The 14,344-nt window shown below is 41.8% G+C and overlaps 2 protein-coding genes across 2 annotated transcripts; both read left to right on the forward strand.

Moving 5' to 3' along the window:
* The first annotated feature begins 3,273 nt into the window (after positions 1-3,273).
* Positions 3,274-4,366, forward strand: LOC128635141 (uncharacterized). Its single transcript, XM_053686378.1, has 2 exons — positions 3,274-3,436; positions 3,796-4,366. The coding sequence occupies exons 1-2, from the start codon at positions 3,274-3,276 to the stop codon at positions 4,200-4,202; spliced, it is 570 nt and encodes a 189-aa protein (XP_053542353.1). The 3' UTR covers positions 4,203-4,366.
* Positions 4,367-6,370: 2,004 nt separating this feature from the next.
* tbpl1 (TBP-like 1) lies at positions 6,371-14,131 on the forward strand. The gene is given in 7 exon segments (NM_001201124.1): positions 6,371-6,445; positions 8,509-8,699; positions 9,945-10,027; positions 10,138-10,201; positions 10,293-10,396; positions 11,811-11,905; positions 13,636-14,131. Coding segments are annotated over 6 exon segments (561 nt in total). The 5' UTR covers positions 6,371-6,445; positions 8,509-8,564; the 3' UTR covers positions 13,716-14,131.
* The last annotated feature ends 213 nt before the right edge of the window (positions 14,132-14,344 follow it).

Here is a 14,344-nt window from a genome sequence, read left to right on the forward strand (position 1 = left end):
GTGAAACTCTTCATAGTGAAAGCATGAGGCAGTGAAACTCTTCATAGTGAGAGCAAGAGGCAGTGAAACTCTTCATAGTGAAAGCATGAGGCAGTGAAACTCTTCATAGTGAGAGCATGAGGCAGTGAAACTCTTCATAGTGAGAGCATGAGGCAGTGAAACTCTTCATAGTGAGAGCATGAGGCAGTGTGATTCGTGCCCCTGTAAGCGTTTGTTACAGTTCCAATTTTTGACCAATAGTAAGTCTATGAAAGTTAAATGGGGCAGTGGGCTAGCTAAACGTAAAGATGAGGATATCAACATAAAATCAGCGTATATCTATCAAATAGGGACACTTTTTAAAATTGCTGGTCACCCAAAAGAATTAGTATTTCAATGGAATTTAAAATGTATGGAGTTCCCTGCCCCTGTGGATGGGCCTCCACTGGGTTTTTGAGATGTAACTGGAAATTTTGCTGAATCCTGTAAACGCTGGTTAATGATATTACCTCAAACACACTTAAACAGACTTCTAAACCCAAGCTGCTCGACTGACGCTTGATGACGCTTGATGACTCTCAACTGTGAGGTCCTCTCGACTTAATGTTGTCGATGTCATTGTTAATGTCATCTTCACCAGAATCTTTGGTCATGAGTTGCTGCTGCTGAATATACACACTCTGTAGTGCATAACATAATGGCAGGTATTACACTATCCATCCATTTTCCTTACCACTTATCCTACGCAGGGTCACAGGGGAGCCTGGTGTCTATCCCAGGAGCACAAGGCAGGGGACACCCTGGAAGGGGTGCCCGCCCATCGCAGGGCACAATCACACACACTCACACACACATTCACACACTACGGACAATTTAGAGATGCCAGTCAGCCTACAATGCATGTCTTTGGACTGGGGGAGGAAACCGGAGTACCCGGAGGAAACCCCCAACGTAATGGCACTTTCAGGAAAGTCTTTCTTCATTTTATTGTAATATTTAAATATAATCAGAAAAATAATACGTAAATATTATGAAAAGTTGAATAGTAATCGAAAAATGTTTATTGTGACAGCTCTTGTCTGTCTCTCTCAATCTATTCTCTCTCTCACAGACACACGTACGCGCACACACAATGTCTTACTCTCCATCCCACACTATCTTTCTCGGTCATATTCACTCCTCTTCTGTCGTTGGCTTGCTTGCTGACTCAAACTTTTCCTCCCTATCTTGCTCTCTTTCCTCTTTCCCAGATGTAATAAAGACAAGATGCAGAGCTCTGAAACTCCCCTGCACTCTTTTTTTTTTTTTTCCACCGCTGCCTGAAATCCTGGGACAGTCGAGTCTTCATGTATTAAGACTTGTATAAAAAACACGCATAAACAACGAACACCCCCCCCCCCCCCCCCCCCCACTAATACTTTCCCAGAATGCACTATTGCTGTTTTCCCAGCATTTGAGCTGTGTGATGTCTGACCAAAGTAAACATGATGGCGATGTCATGCTCCGCCTTTCCCTGTTTACAGCTCATGCCATTACCTCAGAACACGTTTATCAGACCGAGGAACCTTTAATACGTCATGGCAGCTAAACGTCTCCGCTCTCACGCCGGATATCGGGATGTCCAGATGCGATGGATTTTGCTTTTAAAAGGGTTCCAAAGTGTTTTGCTGAAACTCAGACTCTGAGAGCAGCCAAGCACTCGTTTCGGCTGTGCCTCTTCGCTAACTCTAAACACTCCCCTCCAAATGCAGGCCTCTAAGACCCTTGCTCCCAGCCCCAGATGACCCCATGCCCCTCTTCACAAGAGTTATATTGACAGAGAGCAGTTTCTACATGATGATTTATGTTGGTTTTCTTGCAAAGCGAGTAACAGCTCCAGGACTTCCTTAGTCTGACCCACAGAAGGACTCTGCTAACCGACACTGAAAATGAGAGGAGAGATGAAAAGAGGACAGGAGAGGAGAGGAAGACAGAGGAGGGCATGAGATTAGACTTGAGGAGAAAAAAAAAAAAGAAAAAGAGAAACCAGAAAGGAGAAGGAGATGAAATTACATGATATGAATTAAATGAGATGGAAAAAATGAGAAGACAAGACAAGACAAGAAATGGAAGGAGAAGAGAAGAGCAGAAAGGAGGACAGGACGATGAAACTGGATGAATGAGATAAGATGAATGAGAAGAGAAGAAAATAAAGGCAAAGGCGAGCTCAGAAATGAGAACAGAAGAAAATAAAGCAGAAGATAGGAGAAGAGAAGAGCAGAAAAGAGGGCAGGAAGATTAAATAAGATGAATAAGATGAGATGAAGTGAGAAGAGAAGACAAGACAAGAACATGAGGAAAAGAGAAGAGAATAAAGGAGAAGACAAGAAAAGTAAGGTGAAGAGAGCAGCAGAAAGGAGGACAGGAAGATGAATGAAAATAAGTTGAATGAAAATGAGATTAAGTGAGAAGAGAAGAGAATAAAGGAGAAGATAAGTCGTGCTGTGAGATGAGACAGATGTTGAGAGGAGACTAGAGGAAATGAGAGAAGTCAAGATGAGAGGAGTGAAGTAGAAATAAGAGTAAGAAGAAATGAGATGAGACTGGATGAGAGGAGAGGAAACAAGAGCAAGAAGGAGAAGAGATGACCGTAGAGCAGACAAACAGAGAAGACAGGAAAGTAGAGGAGAAGAGACAAGTACAGGAGAACAGAAGAACTGAGACAAGACAAGAGTTGAGACAGGAGGAGAGAAGGAGAGGCAATGCAAGAGCAGGGGAGATGAGAAGAGTGGACAAGAGAGGAAAGGACAAAAGGAGAGAGGAGTGGAAAAGAGACGAGCGGAGAAGAACTCAGATGAGAGTTGGGAAGGGGACAAGGGTTATGACAAAAAGAGAAGATATAAGGCAATATTAGATAGACGGAGAGGACAAGAGACAAGCCAAGACACACAGAGAAGATAAGAGAGGAGCCGAGACTGAGAAACAAAACGAGATGAGAAGAGAAAAGAAGAAAAAAAAGAGAGGAGAAGAAATGAGAATAAATTAAATGGGAAAAGAAGAATGAGAGAAATAAGAAGAGGACAGGAGAAAGGAGAAGTGAAGCAAAGAAAGACAAGAAGAAAAAAGGAAGTGAAGAGAAGAAAGATGAAAAGAAGAAAGGAGAAGATATTCTGAGAAGAGAAGAGAAAAAAACAAGATGAAATAAGATTAAGATGAGATTAAATGAGACGAGAAGAAAGAAGAAAAGACGAGAAGAAACTAGAAGAGGAGAGGAGATGAGAAAAAAGAAGAGAGGAGAAGAACACAGGAAAAGACATGAAACTAGAAGAGAAGAAAGGTGAAGAAATGAGAAACAAGATTGAGAATAAGATTGAGATGAGATTAAGTGAGATGAGAAAGAAACAAGAAGAGAAGAGGAGGCAAGAGGAAGAAAAGGAGAAGGCAAGAGAAGAAGACATGAGAAGACAAGAAAATAGAAGTGAGGAGAAGAGAAACAAGATGAAATAAGATTGAGATGAGATTAAGTGAGACGAGAAGAAATAAGAGAAAGTAGCAGAGAAGAGTAGACCAGGGAAAAAATAAGACAAGAAGAAAATAGATGAAAGAAGAAGAGAAGAGACAAAAAGAGAAGAGGAGATGAGAAGATAGAAGAGAAGAGAAGCGAAGAGAAGAGAAGCGAAGAAAAGCAAAGAGAAGAGAAGCAAAGAGAAGAGAAGAGAAGCGAAGAGAAGAAAAGCGAAGAGAAGAGAAGAGAAGCGAAGAGAAGAAAAGCGAAGAGAAGAGAAGAGAAGCAAAGAGAAGAGAAGCGAAGAGAAGCAAAGAGAAGAGAAGCGAAGAGAAGCAAAGAGAAGAGAAGAGAAGCGAAGAAAAGCGAAGAGAAGCGAAGAGAAGAGAAGAGAAGCGAAGAAAAGCGAAGAGAAGAGAAGCAAAGAGAAGAGAAGAGAAGCAAAGAGAAGAGAAGCGAAGAAAAGCGAAGAGAAGAGAAGCAAAGAGAAGAGAAGAGAAGCAAAGAGAAGAGAAGCGAAGAAAAGCGAAGAGAAGAGAAGCAAAGAGAAGAGAAGAGAAGCAAAGAGAAGAGAAGCGAAGAAAAGCGAAGAGAAGAGAAGCAAAGAGAAGAGAAGAGAAGAGAAGCGAAGAGAAGCAAAGAGAAGAGAAGAGAAGAGAAGAGAAGAGAAGAGAAGAGAAGAGAAGAGAAGAGAAGAGAAGAGAAGCCATGTTCTCAGGCTGACCTCTCTCAGGACTAAAGGGAGTGATGGAGAATGTGTTTATTCTCTGTGCTGCCTGTTTATGTATCTTCTATCTCAATGAGCACTGCATTATTTCTCTCAGGAAGAGAATTTCAATGACATTAAGTTCTATTTTATAGTCTATAAACACACTTAAGACTCTGAAGGCTGCAGCGGTGGGGAGGAAAAGTAGGGAACGGGGGAGGAGGGGTACGGGCTGGGGACGTCGCTTGTGGTCCGACACTAGCCTAACCTGCTTTAAATCTCAGGCTTTATAGTAAACAGCTCGGGACATCTCTACAAGCGTTTTCCAAGCAGAATTTATTTTATTTACATCAGTATATTTCTGCCAGAGTGGCCCTCGAGATCTCACAAAGCCTATCTGGTAACCAAGGAAGAGCAAACAACAGCACTGAATCATTCGAAAGCTATTGTGTTGTTGTGCTTGGGAAAGGTCCAGTACAGAGGCAGAGAGAGAGAGAGAGAGTGAGAGAGAGAGAGAGAGAGAGAGAGAGAGAGAGAGAGAGAGAGAGAGAGAGAGAGAGAGAGGGCATAAGGAGTACAAAAGTCCAAATAAGTGAACTTCAGATGCCTCTGTAAACACATTCTTATAAAAAAAAAAGAGAGAGAGAGAGAAAGGCAGATAAAAGCAATATTGAATATCTCCCGGGAACCTCACTGATAATATCCTCATAAAAGGACACATTCCCTTAGCATGTGTTTAAACGATAGTCCAAGACCAGAGACGCACGGGACGTACCATCCCAGACTTCAGTTCATTCACTAAAGTGTTCCTGTACTCCGTTCTCATTCATGGTCCACTAGAACAGCTGAGAACCCTCAGCGCCCGGTTCTCGTCTCAGCAACGTCAAAATCGCCACTTCCAATTCGGCTGTCACCTTTCCAAAAACCGCAAACCACAAACAACGCACTCGGACCAGATGTGTCCACTTTGGACAAAAAAAAAAAAAAAGCTGCTGACCTTCAAAACTGGACGTGAGACAGGACAAAATAAACACAGCCGTGGAAAGCTGTGAATAAAGAGCGTCTTACAGCTACGGCCGATCACAGAAACGGTGTCAGACCAAACCTCTAAGTGGTGTTCTGGAACGGGGTTGGATTTAGGGGTGCGTGGTGGAAGCCCAACTTTTACTAAAGTGTATGTGAAAACGGTGCAGTTGTAGTTTGATTCAAGGCATTACACTTTGTAAACACGTCTAAGCAGAACATTAGGGCTGTGTAATCCATCAAGAAGACATTTTTTCATACGTGATCTCAAATAATACGGAAAAAGACACCAACAATTCTAAACACATAGTTCTCAAACAATTAAGTGATCCTTATCAGCTTTCTTTCTAAGTCATGATGATTCATTGATTCACTGATTCACTGATTCATTCACGGTGGATCCGGAGTGTATCCTAGGTACATCGGATGCAAGGCAGGGATCCCTTACAGAAAAATCACATGAAATTCACATCGAAATAATCACATGATTCATATGTGAAAGGGACAAGTGGTTTTTAAGCACTTAATGTTATGTTGCATGTGATTTGTACATTTATTTTTGTTTATACTGTAAGTGGAATAATAATAAAAAAAAGCTTTAAGGGCTCTGATAAATAAGCATAATGAAAGACATTTGCTTAATGTGCCTAATATTGAATAGTTGTATCTATCTTTTGTGTGGCTGTTAAATTACTCAGGTTATTTTTGCTTTTCTTTTCTTTTTTTAACAAAATCATCATCAGTCCGCACGGTGGCTTAGTGGTTAGCACATTCGCCTCACACCTATTAAGTACACAGTACATTAAGTACAGTATATATTATATACTGTATGTGTAAAATGTAGATGCTTTTTGACTCGAGGCAAGCCGACTCGATGAGATTTTTCGCTCCATAATTCTGCTTGTAACTGAGTATCATTTCGACGCCATTTTAATTTTCCTTAACATGCATGAAATGAACCTGTACTGCACTATACACTGCATTATCCTCCGAATACACTGCGCGGCGCTAGAACATCGGCATAACAACTCGGCAACAGGAAGTGACGTCACCGACACAATGGCCGCTTGTCTGTTGCTATGTATGAGCCAGTACGGAAAAGCCTTTGTTTAGTTTTGTGTATCATAATCGTCGTGTAGCTCTTTTATTAATCTCCCGACACCGACAGCAGTATTCTCCACAAAAAACAGTATTTCCACTGCGTAGAATTATTTACTCGAAAAAGAAACAAAAAAAACTTCGCAGTTTATCAAGTAAGTTGTTTATTTATTTATTTTTTAATTTCTTCGCCAGCGCTTGTCAGGTAACGTGATTAGTCATAACAAGCTAGTGGAGTTAGTAGCGCGTTAGTAGCAGACATTCTGTGACTCCTAATAACATTACGGACTGTTTATAACGCGTTATTACAAACTGGAATCGGAAAAAGGGGGCGGTGCTAATTTTGGTAGCTAGCAAGCTCTCTAGGGAAGACTGAATGAATAACAAGACAAGAAAAGAACGCAGAATGATGTGTTAAATACCTGATCTGTAAAAACAGATACAGATATAAAATCAGTAAGTCTGGGTTCAGCACATTAACACTTTAAAAAGGATGCAAAAAGCTTATGAAGGTTATATCTTGCGAAAGAAAATATGCAGATATGGTTAGCTAGCAGAGCTAATGCTAATCTCATCTCATCAAATACCACTTTAAGCATTCTGCATACGAAAAATTAACAAAACCATCTCGAAGGAATACAGCATATGACCAAAAGTATGTGGACTCCTGACTGTCACACCTGTACATTCCGGATTTAGTCCTGCTTCCCTGTTGTTATGATAAGCATCAGTCTTCTGGGAAGGCTTTAGACTAGATTTTGGAGCATGGCTGTGGGGATTAGTGATCACTCAGATTTAAGAGCATTAGTGAGATCAAGTACGGATGTTGAGGAGTTCTGGGGTGCAGTCGGTGTTCAGTGGGGTTGAGGTCAGGGATCTGCACAGGACACTCGAGTTCAGTTCTTCTACTCCACCCTTCACACAACATGACCTCATGGAGCTCGCTTTGGCTGTGCACAGATGCATCGTCACGCTGGAACAGGTTCGAGCGTCTTAGTTCCATCCATCCATCTTCTATACCGCTTTATCCTTTTCAGGGTCACGGGGAAACCTGGAGCCTATCCCGCGTCTTAGTTCCAGGGAAGGGAAATTGTCAAGCTACAGCACACAAAGACATTTTATACAATTAATTGTAATTGTGCTTCCAACTTTGTGGGCACAGTTTGGGGAAGAACCACATACTGTACAGGTGTGATGATCGGGTGTCCACAATCTTTTGCTCATATAGTGTACATAAGCCAAAAATTAAACACGTCATGGTCTTTTGGCCTTTCAAATGTAGGAAATCAGCCATGTTTGGTGTCAGTTTGAAGTTTTCTTTTTTAAGACACTCAACACTGGAGCTATGAGGTTAATGTAAAATGTAAAAAAAAAAAAAAAAAAGTTGTCTGTTTGCTTTTCTTACTATATTCAGTCCCTCCAGGATTTTGCGATCACAGAAATGAACACAAAGATCAAGCAAACTCCACAGTATTCCAAGGAGCTCGCAATTTATCCAAATTTCCGCAGATTTGGGTTGGCGCGCCATGTGACGTCATCGCAAAACACGCATTCATCCAAAGCCCTCTTCGATTCATGAGCACAGCTAAAAAATCTCATTTACCAGCAAACATCACCGTGAAAGAGCGCGCAAAACAATTCCGTGCGATTGCGATTTCGCCAATTCGAGTAGTTTTCCACGGAAGAGCAACAAAAACTCCACGATTTGATTGGCACCCTGTCCAGGGTGTACCCCGCCTCGTGCCCGATGCTCCCTGGGATAGGCTCCAGGTTTCCCCGTGACCCTGAAAAGGATAAAGCGCTATAGAAGATGGATGGATGGATGGATGGATGGACTCCACAAGTTGCATTGCAAATTTAGAAAAAAGCCACAGCAAAAAAAAAACAAAAAAAAAACATTGAAATCCTGTTCGGACTGTATATTACCTCCCCAACAGAGTTTTTTAGACTGGAAGTATTCTTACTCCGTGACCTAGTGAACCAGTATCAGGATATATTTTTTGATCGAGAGGTCAAAGCACTTCTGTAAGTCGCCCTGGATAACGGTGTCTGCCAAACATCTTTAACTACAGCGGCTGAATCCCTATTAGACATCAAGTGCACTAGATATCCCGAATAAGGATCTGCGAAGCGTTTGGGATTCAGCGGACGTCATCAGGACTATATCGGCATCGGCGAACTATTAGATATATAACGATATGCTTTTTGTTTTCTTCAGGCTCCTTCCGGAACGTGACATGTATTTGTAAAGCTCACTCCGTCCAAAGAGGCCTCATGGAACCGAGTAACGATGTGGCGCTGGACATTATCATCACAAACGTGGTTTCTGTCTTCAGGACCAGGTGTCATTTAAACCTGCGCACTATCGGCCTGGAGGGGAATAACGTCATCTACAGACCGGAAGTAGGGGTGCGTTACGAATCAAAGAGTCAAACTGTTGCACAAGGCAGCGTATGGGTGTGGAATTAGTGGTTTTAAGGATCATTTTAGAAATGTGTTTTCTACTGTAAGCTTTATACTACTACGCTGCGGAGTTCTCGAATGTGATTGGTTAGGTAGTACAGACCTGCCAACTTTTATGCATTGTCACAATTTACAGTACTCGAGCTACGCTTCCATACAAAATCGCGAATTTAACTTCATATGCGTCCACTTGTCCGTTTCCATCCCACGTGGTCAAGAAAACGTCACTTCTAGGGAAACCGGTGCGTCTCGCTGTCCGTCGTCGTTTACTTTTCCGCGCCAGTTATCCAACCACACGATTCGTTTAGGCAAACCCACACGACTTTTCTGATGGGATTTATTCGGCGAACGTGCTTCCGTCATAGTTTATCCGCGTATCTACTTATCGAATAAAAAAAAAAAAACGATCCGCCTTAATCGAGCGCACAAGTTTTTCCGTTTTATTCGCTTCTGGTGTTTCCATCCGGCGCTTTTTCCATCTTAAAATCCGTGGACAGAAACATAGCTGCTGTTAGAAGTTATCAGTCAAATATATGTCAGAAGAGTAATCCCCCTGCCGCCACCCCAAATAAACACAGCAGATGAAATCGACTGACATATGAATCTGGAACGATTGAGAGTTGAGCAGATGTTTTGAACGCCCCGATATTAACTGACACCACCTGGAAGCCCCGCCCCCTTCCTCTATTTCTTAATAGTTGGCAAGTGAGGAATCCCCTTGAGATGCTTTTTAAACAGTATTAAAGGAGTTCCCACCTACGCTGGACACTTTTTCGGCTGCTTTTCCGAATATTTCAAAGTCATCCGTTTAAAAAATATATATATTTTTTTTTGTAAATAAAATGTTAGTTTTCTAATGAAAGAAATGAACACGTCGGCACGATTATATTTTTGTCTACGACACCGATTTCACACGTTTAATCACACACCTTCAGATCAAAAGCTTTTTAACGATCATGAGAAACATTTCAGTCGAGTGTGTCTGAACGTCTGACCGGTAGTGTACACACACACACACACACACACACTCCAGTTTCTAGCTTTGACCAGTGATTTGTGAAAGGATTTCGGTTAGAAAAAAATATATTGTACTGCGTTCCTATAACAACACGCCACATTGTTTTTCTTATTCTGGACAATTCAGCCTGATAATCCTGATCGTAACGCCGCTTGTTTTTTGTGTCCTTCCAGAAAGTACTTATGAAGCTCCGCAAACCTCGCATCACTGCCTCCATATGGTCATCAGGGAAAATCATTTGCACTGGAGCAACAAGGTCAGAATGACCGAATGCGCTTTTGTTCTTTTTACCCATATCCGTCTAATCTAACGAGTCCGCACACTAATAAAAGCTCCACGACTATTCTTGATCTTTTCTCTCCGTAGTGAGGACGAGGCTAAAGTGGGTGCCAGGAGGTTGGCCCGCTGCCTCCAGAAGATAGGATTCAAGGTTGGCCTTGATCTTTGTAGCGCATTTCCTTGCCGGGGTAAATGCCTGTTGGTCACTGGGTTAAATCATGGATGTGTGTGCTCTCCTGCAGGTCAGGTTTTCAGATTTTAAGGTCGTAAACGTCCTGGCAGTGTGCTCCATGCCTTTTCAGATCCGCCTCATCGAGTTCACCAAGAACAACCGTCCCATAGCCAGGTACGATCTTTATTTTCTGTTTTTTGTCCCTGTGCCGTGTGTGGACGCTTTGTGATTTCAAGGCTTTGGGATATTGATCAGAAGGTCATGAGTTCAAATCTCAGCACCAAGAAGGTGGATTAGTAGTTTGCACGTTTGCCTCGCACCTCTGGGGTTGAGGGTCAGAATCCTGCCTGCATGTTCTCCCTGTGCTTCAGGGGTTTCCTCTGGGTTCCTCTCCCAGTTCAAAGACATGCTGATTGGTATTTTCAAATCGTCCGTAGTGTGTGAATGTGTGCGCGATTGTGTTGGCACCCTGTCCAGAGTGCCCCGAGTACCCTGGGATAGGCTTCATGCTCCCTGTGTAGGATAAGCGGTATGGAAATGGATGGATGGATGGAGGATACTACAGCTAAATTGCAGGAAGAACCTACATACTAAAGAGAGAGTATTTAGCTCCGGTCATCTGAATTTGGCACTCCAAAGCCAACACGAATTTGACTAAAACTGAGGAAATTCAGTGCCGCTGTACGTCACAGGTTTAAGACGGAACGTGACAAGCCTGTCGCATACTGACATGAACACAGGGTTGGAGTCGTCATACGTGCAGGAAATGCAAACACCTGCAGTGCGTGTTGTTCATAGGGGTGTGACGGAGAAACACTTTTACACCTGTTTATTCAGCGGACGCCGTCATCCAAAGCAGTTCATGTGTAAAGCGAAGCCGTTTATCTATTTCATTCATTCGTAGCGAGACAGAATAAAATACGAGCACAGACCTGAACATTTGAGGAGTTAAAGGTTCAGGGGCCCAACAGTAGCTCTACGACAACCCTGAGATTTAAACTCCTAGAATCCTAACCCAACACCACTGATTTATAGCATGTTTAAATTTACGGTACTGATCACCACAGAAGAAGAGTAACAGCACCCTCTGGTGGTGGTGGTGAGAAGGCTGCAGAGATCCTCGGACTCATCCAGCAGTTTGACAAAGATCACCGGTTCCATTAGAGCTCAGAAATCACCAAAATGTTCTTCAGAACATCACGATTATCGTTTGTGCTTTAGCTCCAAATACAGCTATGCTAAGCACCTGTTCGATTTGATCTCTTAGTATGGATCAATAATGTCACACGGATATTGTAGATTTGTACCCAATTGCTGCTGCTGTAGTCAAAAGACTAAAGAACTCGATCTGAAGAAGAGTAATGATTTATAATCTCATTATCCGGTGTCCCCCAGAAGAGGATGGGTTCTGTTTGGAGTCCGGTTCCTCTCGACGGTTCTTCCTAATGTCGTCTCAGAGTTGTCATGCCACTCTCACGCCTCTGGTTTGCTCATTATGGACCTAAATTTACGGATTTCTGTAAAGCTGCTAAATGACAATGTCTAATAAACACGTGTTTTTTTTTTGTTTTTGTTTTTTTTCCTTCAGCTACGAGCCTGAGCTTCACCCAGCTGCATCGTACAGAATTAAAACCCTTAGAGCAACAGTGCAGGTGTTCTCCACAGGCAGCGTCACAGTTACAGGTACACACTACACGTTTCAGTTACAGGTACACGCTACACTCAAAAGGGACGAACGAGAACTACGCAGCGCCTCCCTTTGTGAACTCATATGATCTTTGGTGATGTAAAATAACGTGAGAGATTGAATTGAAATATATGGAAAATATCTCAGGATTTGGTCTGTTGGAGAAATAAACAGCTTAGAGCATCAAGTACTTTTACATAAAGACTTACCGAGTGATTTATTGAGTTGAAAGCAGCTTGCAGGGTGTCATCTTAGAGCAGTCAGATTTCACCCAGTGCCAAGGAAATGGTGGACAGGTGACAGATTAGAATGAGGAAAAGTGTTTTAGTAGGGCGTCGGTCCAATGTGAACCGCCAGAACAGCTTCAGTACACCTCAGCATAGATGATTCCACACGTCTCTGGAGGTCTACTGGAAGGAAGAACACCGCTCTTCCACAGAACGTGTTAACACCTGAGGTTTAGCTGTAGCGTGTACAGTTTTTGACCTCTTGCTACGGCGATACAGGAGACGCCTGAAAAGTAGGCTTTTCTGCTCTCTCAGCTAAAGCAGCAGTCAAACCAAATGCAAATAATATTCACCCAGCAGAAAAGGCGATTTACTGAAGAAGAAGAAGAAGAAAGGACACGGGATGTAAAAGAGGTGCATTTGCTTCTTGCGAATTTACAGTGGTGATCTTTGACCCGTGAATTCACAAACCTCGGGATTGTGCGCCAATATGAATAGAAAGCAAGAAAGCGGGGCTTTGGTCCCTATTTTGGTGTCTAAATAAATAAATAAATAAATAAAGGAGCTGCTTATTTTTAAGTTGTGTTGTCACACCAAACCTTTGCCTACTGCTGCTCGACATAGCTGAAAAATTCAGTGAGCCCTCGTGCACTGTAAATGATGGCGGAGTCATATCGGAACAGGCCACGCCCGTCAGGATAGAAATGTTTCATCGTAGCATAAAGATGATCAGGTAGAACTACTTTGTATCCACTTAGTATTAAACAATGATTATTTTTTTCAAAATAAGTAGAATGTTCGGTTCAGCGACGTGCTTCTTTAGTTTTGCACTGAAGTAAGGGCTGGGTGATTTTTTTTTTTTTTTTTTCAACGTTATTAAGGATTCTCGATTATGATTAAAAAAAATTGTTCTCCCATAATGCAATTGTAAATAAATTGCATCATTTTTCAACTGTTTTTAAAATTGCCTCATCATTATATTTGACATAAACCAGTTCCTATCTCTGAAGTGATATTTGCACCTTTCTTTGCTACGAGCTCAGTCCTCAGCGAATTGTTGCCTGTTGAGGTGATTTTTATTTATTTACTTATATATAAATATATATATAAGCGTGCAGGCATTTAATAGGTTAAGAAGGCTGTGTTTTTCCTTCGGTTCAAACATTTAAATAGCATTTATGGGTTTTAATTAAAAAAAACAATTAGAAAACTGTAGATGTTTATATATTACAATTGCGATTAGAAGATTTTAGAAATCACGTTAAAACATTAATACAAATTAAGCACTACACTGAAGCTCAGAGGATAATGAAGCTAACAAATCTCTCACCCCAAATCACTGGGTATCCTAAATACTGTGTATTCTGAGCTGCACCACTTCACCACACCAGTGTATACGCTTATTCTATCCATCTAAATTGACCGTTTTTAAATGTGTAAGACCTGTAGAAAAAAAAAAAATGTCCCTGATGCCTTTGAACCTCTTTCTCTCTTCCCAGGACCAAATGTTCAGAGTGTTGCCTCAGCTGTGGAACAGATATATCCTCTATTGTTCGAGTGTCAGAAAAAACTGGCGTAAAACGCACACACACACACACACACGCACACACACACACACACACACACACACAGTCTGGAAAAACTGAAGAAGCACCTTATAAGTGAATGTGTTTTAAGACTTTAAACTGTTGGCCTCATCGTCGTGTAGTAACTGAACATTTTAATCAAGCATTATTTTAGTGCATGGACACCAAAGTCAGTGAAAAGGCTGTTTGTTTTTTTTAAACGTTGGAGTTTTACAGAAAACTGAAGCTGGCTTTAGTAGCGCGACACAGAGGACGGACATTAAACGAGAGCAGCCGCACTAAACAGGATGTGATGTAATATTTACCGGCAGCATTCTGTTGAACAAGAACACTCTGGTTTATGAGGCCGTGTGCAGGTTACGTGTTTATGTAATATGTTCCCATTTTGTATTTTATAATAAAGACTGAATAAAATAATCATCCTGCTGCATCTCGTTTCTTCGGTCATGATCTTGTGCATCCGTGAGAATAAATGCACCCGGGATAGAAACGCAAGGTTTTGCACTTTGAGACGAAAGCGTTATAGAGCCACATAAATAAATAATTCAGAAATTTTTTTTTTTTTTTTTTAATCCCAAAGCTGCTGCCATCGCCCGCTGATCGGCTTCTAACACCCAACGCT

Source organism: Ictalurus punctatus, chromosome 15, assembly GCF_001660625.3.
Source record: "Ictalurus punctatus breed USDA103 chromosome 15, Coco_2.0, whole genome shotgun sequence".
Taxonomy (NCBI): domain Eukaryota; kingdom Metazoa; phylum Chordata; class Actinopteri; order Siluriformes; family Ictaluridae; genus Ictalurus; species Ictalurus punctatus.